General features: G+C 40.1%; 1 protein-coding gene across 1 annotated transcript; it reads right to left on the minus strand.

Moving 5' to 3' along the window:
• Positions 1-653: 653 nt before the first annotated feature.
• FMO2 (flavin containing monooxygenase 2) lies at positions 654-21,694 on the minus strand. Its single transcript, XM_025397045.1, is given in 10 exon segments — positions 654-1,055; positions 2,048-2,120; positions 4,189-4,544; positions 5,739-5,938; positions 10,251-10,393; position 12,270; positions 12,891-13,052; positions 13,868-14,056; positions 21,104-21,241; positions 21,591-21,694. Coding segments are annotated over 9 exon segments (1,608 nt in total). The 5' UTR covers positions 21,236-21,241; positions 21,591-21,694; the 3' UTR covers positions 654-703.
• Between the last annotated feature and the right edge of the window lie 685 nt (positions 21,695-22,379).

The following is a 22,379-nucleotide window of genomic DNA, read 5'->3' on the forward strand; positions in this document are numbered from 1 at the left end:
AACATTGTTTGGGAGTCTTAAATATTTACCCACAATTTAAATTGACTAATAATTTAAACCATGGGCTGCTTTTCATGCTGTGTAATTCTATTATTTTTCCATACAACTCCTGTATATCAGGGCTGGCAGCACTATTTACCTGAGCCGGTCTTTTTTTTTTTTTTTTTTTTTTTTTTGAGGCGGAGTCTCGCTCTGTCGCCCAGGCTGGAGTGCAGTGACGCAATCTCGGCTCAGCGCAAGCTCCGCCTCCCGGGTTTACGCCGTTCTCCTGCCTCAGCCTCCTGAGTAGCTCGGACTACAGGCGCCCGCCAGCGCGCCCGGCTAGTTTTTTGTATTTTTAGTAGAGACGGGGTTTCATCGTGGTCTCCATCTGCTGACCTTGTGATCCGCCCGCCTCGGCCTCCCAAAGTGCTGGGATTACAGGCGTGAGCCACCGTGCCCGGCCACCAGTCTTATTTTATTTTACTTTTTGGTAACTTTCGTGAACTGAGGGAAGCGTGGAATGGCAAAATTGCATGACACAATTTGGTTTTGCACATAGACCCAATTCTGCTAATTCTCTACAATTTCCCCCTGACCTGTACTACCTAACTCTAAAATATATTATTAGAACATGAATTTAATATTTTTTCTTCTAGTTTTTTTTTTTTTTCTTTAGGAGGTAGTGACTGACAAGATAATAAAGCCCAAAGTGTTATGCTGACTAGGACCATTGAAGTTGGCAGAAAAAGGCCACAACAACAGCCACAAGGCCCAGGATTTTCAACAGAAAGGAAACTGGGAAATTAGATGAATCCTTCAGGACCCGAGTCTTTAGTGGCTTCAGTATCCTTTGTTTCTGGGTGAAGATGGCACTTCTGGCTCCTTCCCATTGCCCAGGCCCAGCTAGGCGATACTGATAGGAGTTGCAGGGTCCGAAAAACAGTCTTACAGCCAGTTTAGGATCTTTGAATAAGAGAGAGCAGAAATCTGGCTTCGCACCTATCTCTAAGGCGAGCTCATCCAAGTAGTCAACATAATTGGTCTGCAACGTCTGGCTCTGGCTTTCTCCAAACCTTAGTGAAGAAAGTAAAAAGGGAATATTCACAAAATGTTCTCAGTTTTCTAGAATATTAGGCATTCAAAACTGCTAAAGGAATGAAGGAATGAGTGAATACATGAATGAGTTTTGAATGAATCTCTGGTGGAAAGTATGAGTTTATTGTTCCAGGAAGCTCATATCTCAGATTGAGAATAGGCCCTCAAAGAGCCATGAATTCATGGATGCTCTAGAAATGTGACAAGATGATCACCATTGTTTGGCATTTTTTAAGCAGTGGCAAATCTCCAGGCAAGTACATACTAGTCAGGATGGCGGCAGGGATTCATGAGATAATGCGTATGAAAGCATAGCTTGGTGTCTTGCTCACAGGAAATGCTTAATATTTGCTTGTTAAATTACTAAAGTACCTGGCAGTCTGGATGACATATAGTAGATAATCAATGTTAGGTAAAATTGAATGTGAACAAGAGAAAACTCCCTACACCTGATGTGAACCCCAAATCAACTTTCCAAGGGTACTTGATCACTGTTGAACCTCATTTTACCTCATCATAAAGTACAAATCCTTGAACCTTCACACCAACCCCTTACTAATTTATTTTGATGGGGATTCTCCAGCTAACTTTTCACAGCTATTCAAGCTACTATCACCACCGTCTCATCCCATTCCCTCTCTAACCACGGAGTGTAGGTGGCTTGAGAAGTTACGGAATCTGACATGGGCATCATATAGAACTGAGATGAAATTAAGCCAAGGAGAAGTGCTCTGATTTGGTACAATTCTTATCTTTAAGTATTTGGTTCTTAACCTAGTATGTATAAGAATCGCTTAGGGAAAAGATATAAATGCAATTTTTAGCCTCACACAGAGTTTCTGATTCAATCATCTGGGCTCTAGCCCAGAAATTTGCATTTTATCAGGCATCTAGGTGGTTCTTGTAAGTAGCTAGATCACTGTACTTCAAGAAACACTGCTTCATGTAAAGAATTAAAAAATATTCTTACAGGTCAATTCTTTTTTCATTCCTGCTGATAATGTCCATCATCATAGTTCTCTCTGAGGGCAGGTGACACAAGCCTAAGGAATAAAAGGTTGGTTTGAATAGTAAGTTTGAGTCAATATCATTACTTTATCTAGTTATTGATTCTTGAAATTAAACTCTGGCCATTGAACCATGTCATGCCAGTCAGGGCTTCTGTGCTGTTGAACTTCATGGGGTGCCACTCCCATAGCATTCCATGTGACGCTGTCCAGGGAGCACAGTCTACGGCATGGACTACAAGATGGAGAGGGCCAAGAGAAGAGGCTGGAAAAGGGAAGCATGTCTGGGAGCCTGGCAGCCATGACTAGCAGTTTGGCCTCTGTCCTAAAGGTGATAGGAGGCTGTGGAAGTTTTCTGCATGAAGTGAAAGGATCAGATTTATTTTTTGGAAAGATCTGTCTGGCTGCTGAGTTTAGGAAAATGGACTCCAGGGATGCAAGCCCAAAGTTGGGGAGACCGGTAAAGAGGCTGTTGAAATAAACCTGGTGAGAGATGAGAGTCGGGCAGTAGAGATAGGGAAAGATTGATGCAGGAGTTATTATTGTGTGTTCATGATTACATTGCCTGCCCACAAATGTCCCCTGAGCTTTGAATGTGTTGAAATATGGTCAAGTCCCCTTGCCTAGAGTCATCAGACATCTCATACTCAAGCAGTCCAGGCCTAAGTTCCTCACTGAAGCCCTCCTGTCCAGACTTGCATCATTTTCTGCACACCCCCTTTTATTTACAGCACTACTGTCTACCTGGTTTCCAATGCCGGAAATTCGTAAGTCCTCCTTGATTCCTCTCTATTTCTCTGACTTTCCCACACTGAACCAATCATAATGTCCTGCTGATTTTTCCCTTAATGCTTTCTCACACTTATGGCTTCCTTTCCACTTTGTATCTCTGCCCTGGCCCAGGATGCATCATATTTTAGCATAAGTTACTTCAGTAACTTTCTCTTTCATCTGTGAGGCTATAGTCTTTCCCCACTTTCAAATCTATATTCCACACTACTGCTGAAACAATCTATCCAAAGTGTAAATCTGCTAATGCCTGTTCCTTGCTTATAACCCTCCACTGGTGCCCCGGGCTGAAGAGCTTTCTAAAATGCATATTCCAGGTCCCTTGGCCAGTCTTACTTAATCAGGGTCCCTAAGGATCCATCAGATGATTTTCATGTGTAGCCATATTTGGGAAGAACTGATCTATAATTTATAATCTAAGCGCCATAGCATGTCTTACAAAATTCCTGTGTCCTGTCTCCTTCTCCAAGAGTAATCTCTTTTCTCTCTCTGCTTCATATGTCATGCTCTAGGAATGTCAAATATAATGTGCCTTTCCATATGTATCATTGCCTCTATGCTTTGTTCAGGCAATCCCCTTTTCTGCCCCTGAAAAAATGCAGTTATCCAGGACGTTTTCCTTTAGCATGTGCCCTCTCCTTTTTCTACCGTGATAAGTGCCCTTTCTCTCCTTCCCTGAGCACTCCATATATTACTCAATCAAAGCATTTGTCGTATTATGTTGAAATGGTCTGTTTAAATTTCTCTCAGTCCCACCAGTTCACAGCGCAGGGCTAGGTATTCAGTAATACCTAGCTGAACAGAATTGAACGCTGGAGGCAGGGAGATAACACTGTTCTGAGGAGTATGAAGTGCTACACAGGCACTCAGAAATAAACCTTTTAATAATTTTATAACTTGTAGGGATTTGTGAAGTTGAGCTACTCAGGCATTAAGAGTTAAATTGATTTGCACATATGCTGAGGACGTTTTTAACACCATATAGGTAACACCAGGAGACACAGATGTTTTTCTTAAACTTATTCTCTCACGATTCAAAGAAAAGTTAACATGCACTTAGCTTTATGCCAGTTGAAATTCTCTTGACAGTCTAATAGTTTAAAGGGATGATTGCAGGTATTTATTATTACCAGATTCCTGTATTTGTTATTCTTTGAATTCTCCAGTAACTTTTTAGAAAGCTAATCTTGTGAGAGCAGCCAAGGTTGTCAAACTTTTTCTTGGCAACCTTTTTATCTCAGGCAACATTCTTATCATTATTGATAAACTTCACCAGATCTGAAACACTTAGCCACTCCCCTGCCCACACACTTACCTTTGAAAACTCTTGTCACCCAACGAGCTTGAAGTTCAGCAGTTGGGAAAATGGAACCTAGGGGCTGGATGAGACCAATGCATGCGAAGGTTGACTTCTCCAGGTGAGCAGGGAATATGTACTTATACAGTGAGACCATATTATTCTCTACTTTAACAAGTGAATCTTCAAGGAAGGGAAAAGAGAAACTATATCCTGTTGCAAAAATGATGACATCAATATTCTCCTCCACTGTTCCATCCTCAAAAATGGCAGAAGTTTCTGTGAGCTCTTTCACTGTAGATTTCACCTTGATGGCTCCACAGAGTAGACGACTTGGGACATCATCATTTAGTACAGGTTCCTTCATAATGTATCTGAGACATACAGAAGAAAAACATTCTGAAGGATCATTTCCTGAGGAATATTGAACGCTCTTGACATTTTTGGGGTATGGCTCTGAAAATAAAACGACTTTTCAAATATCTGTAAAACTCTAACTTAACTGATTTTCTGTGCCAGTCCTTATTTTCTGACTTAATTCTCATGTCACAAATACCTCCCATCAATAAATAAGGGAAAACATGTAGGCAACGTGAGTGAAAGAGATTTTAAAGAAGGAAGCATCTCCTAGGGCTTAGACAAAGTGCCTGAGTATTATGGTGGTTATTATACCATTTCTGTTTTTAATCTTTGTCATGCTATCTAGATTTTATTATTTTGCTGTTTTATTTAACTCCTATTTGATCATAAGTAAGAAAGAACAAATTTGCTAAATTTCCACTAGTTTTGAAACCTATGAAGGGATCAATTTGAAAATTAATGTATAAAATTAGGTTTGGTGATATTTCTTAATCCCAAATATCCATGGAGTCTCTGTTAGTAATAACATGGATGTTGATGCAAAGTCTGCTTATATTCTTTGTAGATTTGAGAACATTTTCTTTTTCTTTTTTTAATAGACAATACATGGCACTTATGTCAGATCTTAGAATACAGTAGTTACACGGCAGGCATTTGTTAAATATTCTAAAGCTCTTCTGTTTTTTAAGGGAAGAAACCTGTAACAACTAAAACAAAAGAACCATTCATAACATTTGTTGTGCTTAAATCACTGACATATAACTGACATCAACAGAGATGTGTCTTTTAGCAAAGAAAAAGGAATGTGTTTCCAAGGTTGCCCATGGGAAGAACCTTCATGGTATAGAGTTAGCAAAGCATAAATTATTAGATAGAGAATTACATGTTTTCCACCACACCCCCCTGAAAGGCAGGTCATAGTCTCTTGAAACGGTTTTCTCCAATGTTAGATAACTCTGGGCATTAGAAAGTTCTCCCCTAGTTTTGCTTTCTGGAGCAGCTTGTAACACTTTTGCTTCATCTTCTTAAGTGTTTTTTAAAGGTATACAGAACAAATTTAGAATCCAAACTCCAGGACCTATAAGGTACTCATATTGTTAGATTGTAGTTTGAAATACTGCATTAGCAATTTGAATCTTTGTTAAGGGAGACACCTTCAGACAACTTTGCTCACCAACGAGTATACCATTAAAACAGAATAACTCTACTTGTTTTGAGGCTCAAGGCCATAATTTTCATGGTTGAACCACCGATTCATCTGTTGTTCTATCATCCATTTTACAACTGTTCGTGGCAGTACATTGCGGAGCATAGAACGAAACCGGGTGTGGAACACCGAGTCCCAAGGATAACCATCTTCAGAGACACGACTCATGACCCAGGTGCCATGCCTGGTGCTGACAAAAACCTGGCAAGCAAAAAGAAATGCAGTTTAAGTTAGGGCATTGTCCCATTTAGGAGGAATCTACTACGAAGGTAATGTATCACATGTGTAGCCCCAGAATTTACAGAGATTCTGTTTTAAAGATGATTGACCTCAATGTAAAGTATCTCCTAAACAGGGGTACCCCATGGCATTTACACTGATATAGGAAGACTGCAACAAAGTCTTGAGAACTTCATGCAGACATGAGAAAGTCTTTGGGCTAATTCTGATGATGAAATCCACAAGTCTTTCCCATGTTTACAGTTGTGGTTTGCTGCTCCTTAAGAGAAAGTTCCTCCCTCCTCTCATGTTTTCCACCCACCTAAGTTTCTTCTATAGTGCAGGTAGAATGATTATAATCCTTGGAAACGTGATTATAGCCTAGTGACTACATAAGTATAAGTATATGCATCTGCATATCTCTGGATGGAGAATAACAAGGGAAATAATCTTCCTTCCATACTTAAAATTGTGTATGTGTGTGACAGGGTCTTGCTCTGTCACTCAGGCTAGACTGCAGTTGTGAAGTCATGGCTCATTGCAGTCTTGACCTCCTAGGCTCAAGTGATCCTCCCACCTCACCATCAGACATGACCACCACATCAAGCTAATTCAAAAAATATTTTTGTAGAGACGGTCTCACTATGTTGCCCAGGTCAGTCTCAAATTTCTGGGCTTAAGCAATCCTCCTGCCTCAGCCTCCCAAAATGTTGGGATTACAGGCATGAGCCATAGTGCCTGATATGTATTTTAAAAGTTAAAAACTGTGAACTTATACTGTGATTCTCTGTCTCTTAAAGTGCACATCTGAATCCTCTTTCAGATGTATTCTTTACCTTGTTTACTAAGATTTCTCGTTTCCAAAATGTACATTTAATCTCTTTTCAAATGTATATTTTGCTGTGTTTACTGTTACTCCCTCATTGTCCAAATGCATATTTGAACCACTTCTTAAATTTTCACATACTATCCAATGAGTTTTGTTTAAGGCTATACTTGATAAACACATAAGATTCACTTGCAAGGTAACCAATTTACTTAAGAGGATTGGATACAGGCTGCTTGGGTTTGAATCCAAATCACATTACTGTGGGTGAACTATTTCAATCTGTGTTGCCATAGGTGAATGATTTCAATCTGTGCCTCAGTTTCTCTCTCTGTAAAATGGGGGTATTAACAGTACCTACCTCATGGCATTCTTGTGTAGATTAAATGAGGTGGTATATATAAGGTACTTGAAATATTGCCTGGCAAGTGATAAGTACTGCTAGCTGTTATTTTGTAAAGTTAGGCTGGAAGAGAGGAGTTTCATACAGTGCCTTATGTCTGGAGTGAACCAGAATTTGGAGACAAATTTTGTGGGGATGGGGCCTTAAATTCTTAGCTTGTGAAGTAGCACCTACACCAAGCATTCCTCTATTGCTGGTCTGTGTGTGGTATATACCTATGTTCTGAATTTCTCCTGCCGTTGCCCTTAGGCTGACTTGGCAATACTTTGATTAGATATTAGATACAAAAATATTTCCATTAGTGTCTCTTTCCGTTATTTACTGTCCCCTCTTCTTCCTCAGGATCAAACCCTGTTTCAAATGGAATGCTCTGCCTGTTTGATTCACTCTTTTTCTGTTGTGACCCTCCCTACAGCAGGGGAGTCTAACCTGCCTTAGTGACACTAGCTGCAACAGCGAGAGAAACATGAGGATTTAGGCTCAGTCTGCTTTATCTGAGACGCATGCTTTAGGTCAAAGGCCAGAGATTTGGTTTTTGGTCAGAAGTATGTAAATGACTGATATGGTTTGGCTGTGTGCCCCCACCCAAATCTCACCTTGAATTGTAATAATCTCCACGTGTAAAGGGCGGGACCAAGTGGAGATAATTCAATCATGGGAGAGGTTTCCGCCATGCTGTTCTCCTAACAGGGAGTAAATTCTCACGAGATCTGATGGTTTTATAAGGGGTTCCCCCTTCGCTCCCATTCTGGCTCCTGCCACCTTCGTAAAGAGGTGTATTCCACTGTGATTGTTAGTTTCCTGAGGCTTCCCCAGCCATGCCAAACTGTGAGTCAATTAAGTGTCTTTTCTTTATAAATTATCCAGTCTTGGGTGTGTCTTCATAGCAGCATGAGAATGAATTAATACAATGATGCAGCACCATCCCATATGATCTTGAGTGGTGCTTTTGGATTGTGGTAGAGAGTGCTGTGTCCTTATAAAGGTGAATTTCTTTTAACAGAGCAGTGCACACTTAGAATTTTGGTGAGTTCAGGTGATAATTTCAAGTTACGCAGATGCATCTAGTTCTGTTCCTAGCATGTATAGCTCCTGTAAAGTCTCTGGTTAGTCTTTTCACAGAAGGCTTGAGAGTATATTACTCTGTGTAAAAGGTTTTATGATAGTTATAGATTTATGTTGTTACTCTAATAAATATTGAAGAGATTAGTGCAGATGAATGATTATAATCCTGGAAATGTATGATTATAACATATTTAGGAGGAATCTACTATGTAGGTGATGTATCACATGCATAGCCCCAGAATTTATTGAGTCTCTGTTTTAAAGATGATTGACCTCAAAAGTGAAGTACCTCCTAAAAAGGGGGCACCTAGTGGCATTTACACTGATAGAGGAAGATGGCAACAAAGTCTTTTGTACTCTGTGCAAAAGATTATTTAAGGAGCTGTGAGGCATGCAGATAGAGCCAAGGTAGTTTCTTAATACTGAATCTGGCACCATAAGGCTTTCTGAAGGGCAAGACCCATACAAGGAACTGGTTCTTGCCATCTAAGATTTGATATCTTTGGAATGAAGAGATCTAAGTCCAAATCACTGGTCTGACAACATGTAGTAGTCTAGGATGGATCTTCACTTGGCTGAGTGCTACATCAGCTCCTCACATACTGCCCCATTATACACTGTTAGGCTTTGTGGGTGTTCCCAGCATGAAAGAGCCTAGAGCTGGTACTCTCACTTTCCAGCTCTGCTCCTCTCCAGGCTGTCACAGTTCCTGCCCCCTCACTTGTTCTTCACACTGAGATAAGTGACAAGAGGTTTGTTCTCACAAAGTGAAGACTTACTGGGTCTAGTAAATCTCCTTCTGGTGTTAGTGACTTGCTCTGTTCCCAGGCTGGTACTGACTGACACTGACTGATGGATGACTCTGACAGGGCCCAATGTAACCCCTTCATTAACCTGCTGGGCAGGTGTCATGTTTGCTTATAACTTTTGCCACTGGGTATCTAGAGTCCTAAAAGTGTAAGACTCAGAATGAAAATGATTTGTTGGTTATGCAGAGGGCCATGGTAAGCCTTGGGTGGCCAGAGATACCAGGCTGAGGGAGCTAGTGTAAGAGTGATTGGGCATCTTGTTCAGGCCTTCTTGAGAGGGGATGCTTTGGGAGAGACCTTTAGCGATTTTTCTTTCTTTGCCTAGGTCTATCCTTGCAGAAGGAGTTTATTTTTTTGCTATTCCTTACCACCACTGTCAGCACCAGCATCGTGTAATGTTTGACTTTTTGGCAGCTCAGCTGGTGTCATTCCTGAGCAGGTGCTAAGAGGACAGTGGTTAGAAGGCCTCAGGAAGCACCTAAATATCTATGATTTTAATTGAGAGACCTACTATCTATTTAATCTTTTCTTTTCATAATATTTGGGTAACTGAAGATTATATTTCAAATATAATTCAAATATGCACTAAATTTCTAAAATCCACTCTCTAGAATATGAACAGATTAACCTCTCATTAAACATCCAGGTAGAAACAAGGTGTCTTGGCTGGGTATGGTGGTGCATGCCTATAATCCCAGCACTTTGGGAGGCTGAGGTGGGCAGATTGCTTGAGTTCAGAAGTTTGAGTCCAGCCTGGGCAACATGGTGAGACCCTCATCTCTACAAATACATGAAAATTAGCTGGGTGTGGTGTGGCATGTGCCTGTAGTCCCAGCTACTCAGGAGGCTGAGATGAAAGGAAGGCTGGAGCCCAGGAGGTCAAGGCTACAGTGAGCCATGTTGATGAAAGGCCTCTTTCTGGAAAATCATCTGGTCAAAAGTTCACGTTTTAAAAATGGGGGAGCCATCGCCCAGAGAAGTGAAATGAATCACTCTAGGATACATGGCTTGTTAGTGACAGAGCTAGGAGGTAAACTGGTTTCTTGACTTCCAGATTTTCTATGATGCCACAATGGGCTACCAACCAACTAGTTAATGAGGATTGGAGCCGTGATTATATAGCTGGGGTTCTCCAGTATAGCGCCCCCACTTCCTCCCCTCCAGGTACATGGTAAGCAGAGAGCATCCCACCTGAACAGCATTCTTACTCAGCTCAACAGCAATATCGGAGCCCGAGTTTCCCATTCAGATCACCAGGATGCGTTTTCCCTCAAATCCATCTGGATGCTTGTATTGGCGGCTATGGAAATATTGGCCTTTGAACCTCTCAATACCTTCAGGGGGAAGAAGAGAGAAGTCTGAACTCCAGAGCAACTATGTCAAGCTGATTTCAATAAAACTGCATTGCCAGCTTTTCCTTTCTGCAGTCAAAAGCACATAAAGTTTAGGTACCAGACCAGGTGGGGCCTGTAATCCCAGTGCTTTGGGAGGCCTAGGCAGGTTGATTGAGCTCAGGAGTTTGAGACTAGCCTTAGCAGCATTGTGAAACCCTGTCTCTACAAAAAAATACAAAAATTAACTGGACATGGTGGCGCATGCCTGTGGTCCCAGCTACTCAGGTGACTGAGGTGGGAAGATTGCTTGAGCTTGGAAGGTAAAGAATGCAGTGACCCCTGATTGCATCACCGTACTCCAGTCTGGGTGACAGAGTGAGACTGTCTCAACACCAAAAAAAAAAAAAAAAAAAGGACCAAAGGGGTTGATTTTGATTTCGGAGGCTCTGATAGAGACAAACAAATGATCATGAATACAGCAGGACCAGATACTGCAGGACCAGATACTGCAGGACCAGATACTGTCTTCTGGCTTCCCATTATACTATTTTGGACTATATAATGACGCTTGACACTTTAATATCACATATTAGGCAGGGTGTAGTGGCTCAAGCCTGTAATCTCAGCACTTTGGGAGGCCAAGGTGGGCAGATCAACTGAGGTCAGGAGTTTGAAACCAGCCTGGCCAACATGATGAAATTCTGTCTCTACTAAAACTACAAAAATTAGCCAGGGGTGGTCATGCACTTTTAATCCCAGCTACTTGGGAGGCTGAGGCAGGAGAATCACTTGAACCTGGGAGATGGAGGTTGTGGAAGTTGCAGTGAGCCGAGATTGTGCCACTGCACTCCAGCCTGGGTGATAGAGTGAGACTCCATCTCAAAAAAAAAAAAAAAAAAAAAAAAAAAATCACTTATCAGATACTCTTAAACATTTCTTAAGCACATTATGAAGTACTATTATAATTGTGTAATAGTTAGAATACAATTTAGCAATCTTATTTTCCAAAAGTAAACAAAAACTAAAACTAAAAACCAGGAACATAGGAGTTGGTTTCCATATTGTGTAAGTCAGTGACTTGCTGGTGGTTAATCACAGACAAGCTTCTCTGTGTCCTTTCCTAGTTACTATTACACTTCCCAGAAACATACGACTTTATAAAGGATTTGCCATTGACGGTGGGGTTGCTCGAAAGAATCTTTAGATTATTGGTTCTCAAAGTGTGGTCACATGGCCAGCAATATCAGCATTGCCTGGTGTTAGAAATGCAAATTCTCAGCCTCATACCAGACCTACTGTCTTAGTTTGTCTTCTATTTTTAACAAAATATCTGAAACCGAATATTTTATAGTGGAAGGAAGTTATTTTGGCGCACAATTGTGGAGGCTGAGAAGTCAAGTTGAAGGGTTGAATCTGCTAAGAGCCTTCTTGCTGGTTTGGACTCTTCAGAGTCCCAAGGCAGCACAGGGCATTGCATGGTGAGGGAGCCAAGCATGCTAACACGCTAGCTCAGGTCTCTATTCCTCTCCTTATAAAGCCAGCAATTCCACTCCTGTGATAACCCAAGAATCCATTAACTCATTTATCCACAAATGGCTTAACCCATTCATGAGGGCAGAGCTCTTATGACTCAATCACCTCTTAAAGGCCCCATCTCTTCATACTGCCCCATTGGGGATTAACCTCAATATGAGTTTTGGACAGGACATTCAAGCCATAGCACCTATTAAATCAGAAATATGGAGGGTGGGGCCTAGCAATTTGTGCTTTGAAAAGCCCTCCAGGTGACTCTATTTGGGAACAATTGCTTTAGATGAGCAGGTCTTAATCCTGACTATATATTAAAATCACCTGAGCAAACTTTCATTGCTCTAACCCTACTCCATAGTGTTTGAATCTTTGGGGGTAGGTCCCCAGGCCGTCAGGGATTTAGAAGTTCCCCCAGGTGATTCTAATATGAAGCCTGGCCTATGAACCACTATATTACCTATTTTCCTGAGGGCCTTGGGAAAGAAGTGTGTTCTCTGAGGAAAGACTTGGGTGGACCAGAACAGGTGGATGCAGGGTTCTATTCTTGCACTTCTCTCCCCATCACTAACTTGCAGAAGCATTTCTTTCTAGGAGTGCTCCCCTTGTGTGTGAGAATGCACATGTGGAAAAGGCTCGGTGTTTGACAGGGTAGAAAAAGGCCAATGCAGGCACATGACGAAAAGGGCCTCTCCAACAGAGAACCAGTTTGATGTGCATTCTCTAAAATTCTGCTGAGGATTTAGTGACTTCCAAGGAAGTTGGCTCTGAGATCTATGTGTGATGAAGACTCAGAGGCTGATAGAAACAAAGATGCTGTTTGGTGTCTTTCATCTTTTTAGCTCTATCTCAGTCTTATTGAGCCAAGTTGTGCCTAGTTGCAGCAATGAATCCTGCCTGTCAATCTAAACTACATATAAAATACCTGGAAACCTACTCCAAAAAGCTGGGAATCCCTGTGGGTCTCAACTGGAAATGACTTCAGTGGGATATGAGGTAGAAAGTGGTGGCCAGTGCAAACCATAACTGCATCAAAGACAGCACTCTGCTCCTTGCCATTGCTCTGAGTGACAACCTTCCATTGGCCAGAGGATGAGAAATCTGGACATTTTCTCACACTAAGGACAGTTGTCTTGAAGAAACAGAGAAGGCATCATTGAGAATTACTCCAGGATAACATGGGCCAAGTGTGTCCTCCTCATCGCTGCTTCGTGCAAGAGGCCTGACTCAGCAGTGGGACCAGTCTGTTAAGGGTGTTGAATACTGAGTAAGGACTTGAGAGAGAAAAGAAAAACAAGTTCTTATGAAAACTGTCAGAATCCAGATGGAGTCACTAATGTTAAGAAACCCGACAAATAGAAGTGGGAAAGGCCAGAAAGAGCGGGTTCTCATGGTGTGTGCCTAGTAACAAAAAAGACTACAAAAACCACCACCTTGCAGAAAGACCATCATAATCTTACACAAAAATGACTTCTATAAGAACATCTGCTCAGTGACTGTCCAATCTCGGACTGGCATCACCCTTGTTATTGCTCTTTATATTATTTATATAATTATTTCAAAACAATTATGTAATTGTATTTTTCCCCCATTTAAAAACCTTTGTCTTCCTTTAACTCCCTAAATATACACATAGTTTACCATGGCATGTACATTCTCATTACAATGCTCTATTACAAAATAAGTTTTTTTTAAAGAACTTCTGTTTGTTATTTGATAGTCTGAACAAGGAAACAAACCAATAATTCAAGTGATCATGCAATTGGCATATGTCAGGAACGTTAAGGGTAATAACACTACTTTTTGGGTTTGGCATCAGGTTGTTATATTTCAACAAACACTTAGAATGGGATAGTTTATTCATAATTGCTTTCATTATCAGAGTAACTTTTCTATTTAAATAGCTGGACTAATGTAGAGAAACCCATTTCCCCAAAAATACAATACCTGGAACTGAATATATTTTAACAGATCAAATTTTTTGGCAAAAATCCTGAAATATTCCAGAAGTTTAGAATTATGCAGGAAGTTTGGAAAATCTTCAGGCATTGGAAAGTCACTGAAACAGGACATTTCTTTGCTGGTGTTGGTAACGACAGATTGATAGATGCTTGCTCGGCCATCTTCCACCTTCTCCTGAAGGATCAAATAAAATAGTAATAATTACACACTCAAATTTTTTGTTTGTTTTTTACTCTTCCTACATCTAACCCCTGGGTGATGCAATTGTCTTTGGTTGCTGTGGTGTGATGACAATGTTTAGGTGATGAGTGCAGTCTATGTGCTCCATCAATCATTCTGTGATGACACCAGTTTGTTGCCTGCCTGTAACGCTTACTGTGAGGGGTAGGGGTGATGTGGCAATGGTGAGGTTGGGCACAGGGACAATTATTTTGGCACATTGCAAGATATTAGGATCCTGGGTCTCTACCTATTTAATGCCAGTCTTTGTGACAACCAGCTTACTTCCTGAATTCCCCTTGGGGAGGCTGTATACACCCACCAGCTCTTTAGAAACCAGTAAACCCTGGGACACTGGGCAGAGAACATAATAATTTCAGTATTCTAAAATGAATACTTTTGGAGGAAGGGAGTTTGCACATTTTGACACATTTTGATTTGAATCCCTTTACACAAATCAATCATTGTCAAGTGATAAAGGTGAGTAGCACTGATATCTTATTTATTTATTTTTTTTGAGACAGGGTCTCACTCTGTGGCCCAAGCTGGAATGCAGTGGCATGATCATGGCTTACAGCAGCATCAACCTCCTGGGCTTAAGTGATCTTCCCACCTCAACCTCCCAGGTAGCTGGGACCACAGGCATGTGCCACTACACAGGCTATTTTTATTTTTATTTTTTGTAGAGATGAGGTCTTAACCATGTTGCCCAGGCAGGTCTAAACTCCTGAGCTCAAGCAATCCACCCACCTCGACCCCTAAAAGTGCTGGGATTACAGGTATGAGCCACTGAACCCAGCCCCAAGACCAAATAATTTTACAAGTAGCATAGAGTAGAGATAAATAGGAGGGTTCTGGAGTCAGACTGACTGGGTTGATGTCCTAATTCTGCCACTCATGGCTTCGTGACCATGAGCAAGTTACATAGGTCAGTTTCCTCATTTTCCTCTATAAAATGGGGATCACTAATAACTTAAACATGCAAAAATTGTTCCAAGGCTTTAATGAGAGTGAATAAAGTACTTAGCAGAATGCCAGGCTCAAAATACATACTTAAGAATATTGATCTCTTTTCTACTATTATTGGCCACTAGAGTTAAATTTGCTAAGCCAGCCATAGTTTTGAATCAGTTAAACTAAGACGGTTATACTACAGCCAAAATGCTAGTTTTTAAAAGACCCAACAATTTGGCTTAAAAATGTGGTTGGCTCCTCTATCAGGTCAATTTTAAGGGAATTTTGAGTGATGAGAAGAACTGATTTGATGTCTGAGGCCCTACAGTAATCTTAGGGCCGGGGCAAAACTTTGGGAGGTCTTATTTTACTTGTGTAGTCTGTCAGCAAACAATAATGACCTCACAATTCTTTCTCTGAAGATCAAGTGATAATCCTTTCTTTTTTCTTTTTTTTTTTGAGACAGGATTTTGCTCTTGTTGCCTAGGCTGGAGTGCAATGGCATGATCTTGGTTCACCGCAACCTCCCACTCCTGGGTTCAAGTGATTCTCTTGCCTCAGTCTCCTGAGTAGCTTGGATTACAGGCATGCGCCACCATGCCCAGCTAATTTTGTATTTTTAGTAGAGGCAGGGTTTCTCCAAGTTGGTCAGGCGGGTCTGGAACTCCCGACTTCAAGTGATCCCCGCCTGCATCAGCTTCCCAAAGTGCTGGGATTACAGGCATGAGCCACTGCGCCCTGGCCAAGTGATAAACTTTCATTGTTAGGTTAATTGGTAAATAGCAGCTTAAAAAACCCCCTTGTCTTTATATGTGCTTCTTTCTACATTTAGTTTGCTAAAGTAGGTGTCTGTGTATTTAGAGAAATCTGGGTAAAATTGGCCTAGTTTTCCTAGTTATGAAGAGATGATTAACATTGATTTAATAGACAAGTATGTATCAAATGCTTATCCTGACCAGGGCCTGGGCTTGGAGTTAGGGATAAGATGCTAACCGTACAAACATAGTTTATATCTTTATGGAGCTTATTGTTATATTGAATTAAAATGCACTTGAACTTGGAGACGTGAAAGTGGAGACAGAGGGTTTATTGTCAATCAAGAGGAGGACAGAGACACAGTTTTCAAAACCGATAAATTTAACTCACATATTTACTTAAGTACTCGTACTGCCTGGATAATATATTTAAGCATAAATATAGATAGTCTGAATTTCCTTATATATAGAATTTGCCATAATTTTTTTTACATAAATGATCATATAATAAAGAATTCTTCTAATATAGAATTTTCAGAATGTCAGAAAACTCTAGCAAACCAAGTTAATTCAGATAGCACTTATTTAGAATTTATGATCTTTTGATCACGATCTGAATTGAAGTTTATATTTGATTTCATGACAATAAAAAGTTGTAAACTAAGTTTAAAGAAGATTATAAGGGTAATATTTAATCTACTCAAGGGAGCAAATTTATAAAGCAGAAACAGATTCACTTATTATAAATGTGAATTACAAAAACTTACAAATTAAACTTTTTGTTTATGAAACATTATATTGACCCTTACCAATCAATAATTTTGCTTTCATGGGTAGTTATCATAAACAGTTAGAAGTAATAAAATGCTTTTCTTTAAAAATATTCTGTGATTCTGTCATTTCACTCTTTTAGATGGACCTTACATCTATGTGCTCCATTACTCGAATTGAATATGTTTGAAACTCTTCTTACTTCCTTATCCTATAGTTAGAGGCAAAATTGCAATTCTCAAATGCCAGTCAGTGGACCAGTTGCATTAGAAGATGGGTCCAGATGTGTGGTGGCACAAGGCTGTAATCCCAGCTACTCAGGAGGCTGAGGTAGGAGAATTGCTTGAAGCTGGAGAGTGGAGGTTGCAGTGGGCAGAGATTGCACCAGTGTCCTCCAGACTGGGTGACAGAGTGAGACTCCATCTCAAAAAAAAAAAATAAAAAAAAAAAAAAAGCCCAGATTCCTGTATTTTAGACGTCCTCCCTAGCTGCTTCTGCACAATGAACTTTGTGAACCACATCGCTGTTAGAGTATTGCTATCTTCTGTCATCTTTCATTAGGCTGGTGTCCCCCTTGATCACTGGCCTTGATCACTGATAGAGACCCCTAATTAATCTCCCTGGCTCAGGTATTTCCCACCTTTTTTTCTGCTGCTTTCAGGGTAAAGGGTATACACTCATTGGTAATATGTTTGGAATATTGGATCTTGGGGGAGCCGTATTTTAAGAGAGAAAATGATATTTCAGATTGAACTTAGAGGAAGAAAATCAAGATTGAGATATGTCTAGAGAGTATTACGTGACAATTAAAATAACTAAACATATACATCTGGAAAAGGAGGAGATCAAAATCCAAATATTAAAAGAAAACCCAAAGAAAAAAAATGTACATGGTAACTCCCACGTGACTACAAGGTATTAGGAACAATAAAGGAAGCAGCAAAGGTTAGTGGCTGAAAGATGATCATGTTTTCCTCTATCAATACTTCAGCAAAGTTATTAAGTGTGAGAGCTCCAAAATTATAAACCCTCATTTTTTTTTCCCCACCACCTATGTTCCCCTGAGCAAATTCTTTATCTGAAAACTGTTTCTTCTTAATATGTAAATAAAGATAATAATAATACGTACTTCCTAGCAGTATTGCGAAGAAAAGAAGGTGATGCTCGCCAAGAGCTTCCCATTGCTAGAAAGAGCTAAAAATACCTACCTGTCCCACGGTCCATATGTGCCACTAGGGGGTGCTGGAGAGTTTGGAAGAATTCTGTGTTGTCTGGGTTGGGCATAGGACAAGGATTCTTAAATTTACTTATTGTTAATTTGTCACCACCAAATATGTTAAGTAATCTCAGAAGGATTTGTATAAATATAAAAATTAATAACCCATTTTAAACATTGCTTCTGGATGGTAGAGTAGTGAAGAGGCAGTTTCCCAGGGAAGAGCATGGGGCTCCCAGCAACCTTCCTGAAACTCAGTCACCTGGTAACCAAAACCCTCACATAGCCCTACTGCAGGCAGCCTGTGAAATTTTGCTTATTTTATGTTTCACTCTGAAGGGAGACTCTTTGGACTCTGACTTCGTTGAGTGGAGACAATAGTTTACATTCCTCTATTGGATATAGTTTTAAGAGGAATTTGAAATGTGATACTGTTACAAGTTCCACAGTTATATACTTAAACTTTAATATTCAATAAAGTCTAATTAGGTTTTAATCCAGTTTTTCTAGTGAATAGGAAGGTATCTCTAATCTGAAATTTTAGATACTGGCAATAGGATAGTTGGAGAAATATTTTACTGAAGAAAATACCTTCCTAGAATTCATCAAATCATATTATTGGCAGACTATTCAAGCTCACTCTCATCTCTTTTGCTGACAATAAGTCCGTGGGATGTGAGCTTGCAAGGATTTTGGTATACTGGGGGAGGGAGGTTGTGGAGCCAATCTCCTGCATATACCAAGGAACAACTGTAATTTCTACATTTCTTGTTTAGGTTAAGAATCTACCGGCTGGGCACGGTGGCTCACGCCTGTAATCCCAGCACTTTGGGAAGCTGAGGTGGGAGGATCACAAGGTCAGGAGATCGAGACCATCCTGGCTAACACGGTGAAACCCTGTCTCTACTAAAAGTACAAAAAATTAGTCGGGCGTGGTGGCAGGTGTCTGTAGTCCCAGCTACTCGGAGGCTGAGGCAGGAGAATGGTGTGAAACCAGGCGGCGGAGTCTGCAGTGAGCTGAGATTGAGTCACTGCACTCCAGCCTGGGCCACAGAGGGAGACTCTGTCTCAAAAAAAAAAAAAAACAAAAAAACAACAACTCCCAACTGAAATCTACATGAGAACCTAGGTGGACAAAAATATCTTTGGTTAAGACAGGAATGACCAGCACATTATATCACCGTCCCAGGAAAAGCTAAAATGATGTTAATCACCAGATTTTAATAAGAAATGAATGTGATTTAATCTGTTTTCCTTTTTGCAAAGCTACCTGTCTTACAGAAGAATACATTTCTCCCTTCCCCATCATTAATTCTGAGTGTGTTTAGATAGTAGAATGATCAGATTTTTAAATTAGGTGTTTGTGTAACAATTACCAAACTTATAGGATTCATTTGAGATGTTAAAAACCCCCAGAAGATTTTGATTCAGTAGGTCTGGGATGGTGCCCATGAATCAATTTTTTTTTTTTTTTTTTTTGTGGCAGGTTTGTTTAACCAAAGGAATCAATATCTTTAAGAAACTCTGCATGGCTGGGAATGGTAGCCTGGGCGACAGAATAGGACCCTGTCTCAAAAAAATATTAAAAAGAAAAGAAACCCTCTAGGTGTGGTTTATGGTCATATGTACTTGAGAAGCCTAATGTTGAATGTTAAAAAAGATCCCTGTTGGCATGAGATTAAATTTGAACTGACAAAGCATGTGCAGGTCCTGGATCATCTTGCCATCCTCCTAACTAATCAGCCTGCAGTGAGAGCCCTTTGTACGGTCTCTGCTGATATGAGTTTGATTTTCATGTAGTCAAACCTTTTACTCCCATCTGGAATATTCTTATGTGTTTTAATATCTCAGAGATACCTGATTACATAATTAAACTTTTGAACATAAACTTTTGTTTAAGCTTTTACATATGTGTTTTAATATCTTACACATGTGTTTTAATATCTCAGAGATACCTGATTACATAATTCTAAAGTCATTGCTTTTGGGTTCTGAACATAAACTTTTTGTTTAATGGTTGTAAGTCAGGGCTTATCTGTTTAGAAGTCATAGAGGCCCTGGTTTGAAGGCCAGTTCCTCCAGTTGTGTGGCCCTGGCCATCTCACTTAACCTCCCTCACTTTCAGTTTGCTCATCTATAAAATATATAGTTATTGTTAGTAGCTAACATTTATTGAATATTATGAGTCCCAAACTTATCTAAGTTCTTTATATGAATTATCTCCCTTAATCTTCAAAATAGCACTATGAGATAATCACACTTTCCTGTTGTTATATCCATTTATAATTGAGTAAACTGAAACACAGGATGTAAATAACTTGCTCAAGATCTCACAGTTAGAAGGTGGTAAGCTACTACCTATTGAGAAGTTGTGGGAAGGAATAATTATAAATCCTTATAGCTGTCTATGCAACTTTCTAATTTTTATACAAATTGTGAAGGACAGCGATATGGTTCGGCTCTGTGTCCCCAACCAAATCTCATCGTGAATTGTAGTTCCCACAATCCCCACATGTCATGGGAAGGACCCGGTGGGAGGTAATTGAATCAAGGGGGCAGCTACCCTCATGCTGTTCTCACGACAGTGAGTGTGTTCTAATGAGATGATGGTTTCATAAGGGGCTTTTCCCCCTTTGCTCAGCACCTCTCTCTCCCGTTGCTATGACTGTAAGTGTCCTGAGTTCCTCCCCAGCCATGTGGAACTGTGAGTCAATTCAACCTGTTTCCTTTATAAATCACCCAGTCTCAGTATTTCTTCGTAGCAGCATGAGAATGGACTAATACATACAACTAGCATTACCAATATTTGGTTTGATTAATAGAATACATTTTAATTAATAAAACATATTTAACAAAGAGTTTCACAGCAGTTATACTAGACTGTCTTTGATAAAGCTCAGTAAACAAACATGGTTCATTTGTCAGAGAAAAATACTAATGATAAGAACATGTTCTCTGAGGAAGAATTTGGTTCAATAATTGAAGCAGAAGTGATATCTTGAAGAATCCCTGCTACTTCTATTTTTGTAAAATGTTCTCTAATATTAGTGTATTACAGAATGACAAAAGTATGGGCTGTAAGACAATTGCTGAATCCAAAAGCAGACTGGGTCAGCTACCTGGGTTGGGTTAGTATTGACCAGGGTAGAGATGCCAACCTATGACTTCAGTTCCATTATGGCCATGTCAATAAATAGAAATAAAATCTGATCAGTTGTTTAATAACTTCTCAATATGGCCCATCAGTAACCATGATTCACCCTGAAATAACACAGCCTGTTCAAGACCCAAGAAAATCTCACTTACTTTGAACCTCCACACTCCTCCAATATCTTCAGTTCTCTCAAAGCAAGTGGGCTCAAGTCCCTCATCCACACAGCACTTCAGAGAAATGAGGCCACTGACCCCAGCTCCGATCACAGCTACTTTCTTTGCCATCAGTTCCTGTCAAGGAGTTGATCAATCGGCATTACTTAACTAGGACAACAGGTAAGAGAATCCTTATGATGTGGTCAGGTAATTGGCTTTAAACATTGTAGCAGTGGTAATTTAATAAGCAGCACTATTGAAGAAAGAGCCAGTCAAAAATCCTGCTCTCTTCTTGCCTTTGAGAAAAGCTGAGTTGTCTTATGGACTTTGTTGCACACCTTGCTTACATCTAGCTTTAACATTTAAAAGCGACGCATTCAACAAAGCCAGACTACGCAGTAACATACTAGGTATGTGAGCCAAATTTCCAGCTAGAGTTCTGAGCTTTTCCTTTTCAGCTGCTTTCCCCAGCGATCAACCTTACCTTTGTTTTTGCCTTTTGGCACCGTCTCTTGACAGAATAGTTTTCTCCCTTGGTTGTGTGCTGGGAGGCAGTTGGAAGCGTTTTTAAGAGTAGGAGGTGGCTGTGAGAAATGGGAGGAGCTCTGTCTCCTCCAGCATTCTTCCAGTTGAAGCCCCAAAGACTTAGCTAGGAGTCCTAGAAATAGGCAATAGGTGCATGCTCTGAGGTCAACAGTAGTGATGCAATATCTTTACAGTAACAGCATATACTCTTACACAGTAGCAACATATACTCTTACAGATAGTTTAAAATCCTTACAGATAGATACTCATACAGATAGTTTAAAAATCCTTCTTATAATGATGTAATAAATATTCACAAATGAACATACAGGGATAAATAACAAGAAGGTTAAGATTACTCCTAATCTCACCACCCAGAGGTAACTGCTGTTGATGTTTTGGTATATCCTTCCACCAATTTATAGATATACACACACACAAACAAAAGTGCAAGAGCAGTCTAATTTCCAACTTGATTTTTTAACTTTCTAGTATATCAATATTGTGCACCCATAGCAGGATTTTTCATGGTTGCATGAATCTCATTTAGTTGGTGGTTTAATTATCTAAGAAATATTCAGTTCTTATAGTTAAGCACTATTTCTGGCAGATTACCATGCCTGGATGAACAAGACAGATTATGTCCCTCATCTTATGGAATTCACATTTCTGTTCTGGCTTAGTTTTCATAGACTTGATGATTTCTGGGTCCTAGCATAGTGTGTTCATCTTTTCCTAGATTGCTCAC

The sequence above is a fragment of the Theropithecus gelada genome, chromosome 9 (assembly GCF_003255815.1).
Source record: "Theropithecus gelada isolate Dixy chromosome 9, Tgel_1.0, whole genome shotgun sequence".
In the NCBI taxonomy this organism is placed as follows: Eukaryota; Metazoa; Chordata; class Mammalia; order Primates; family Cercopithecidae; genus Theropithecus; species Theropithecus gelada.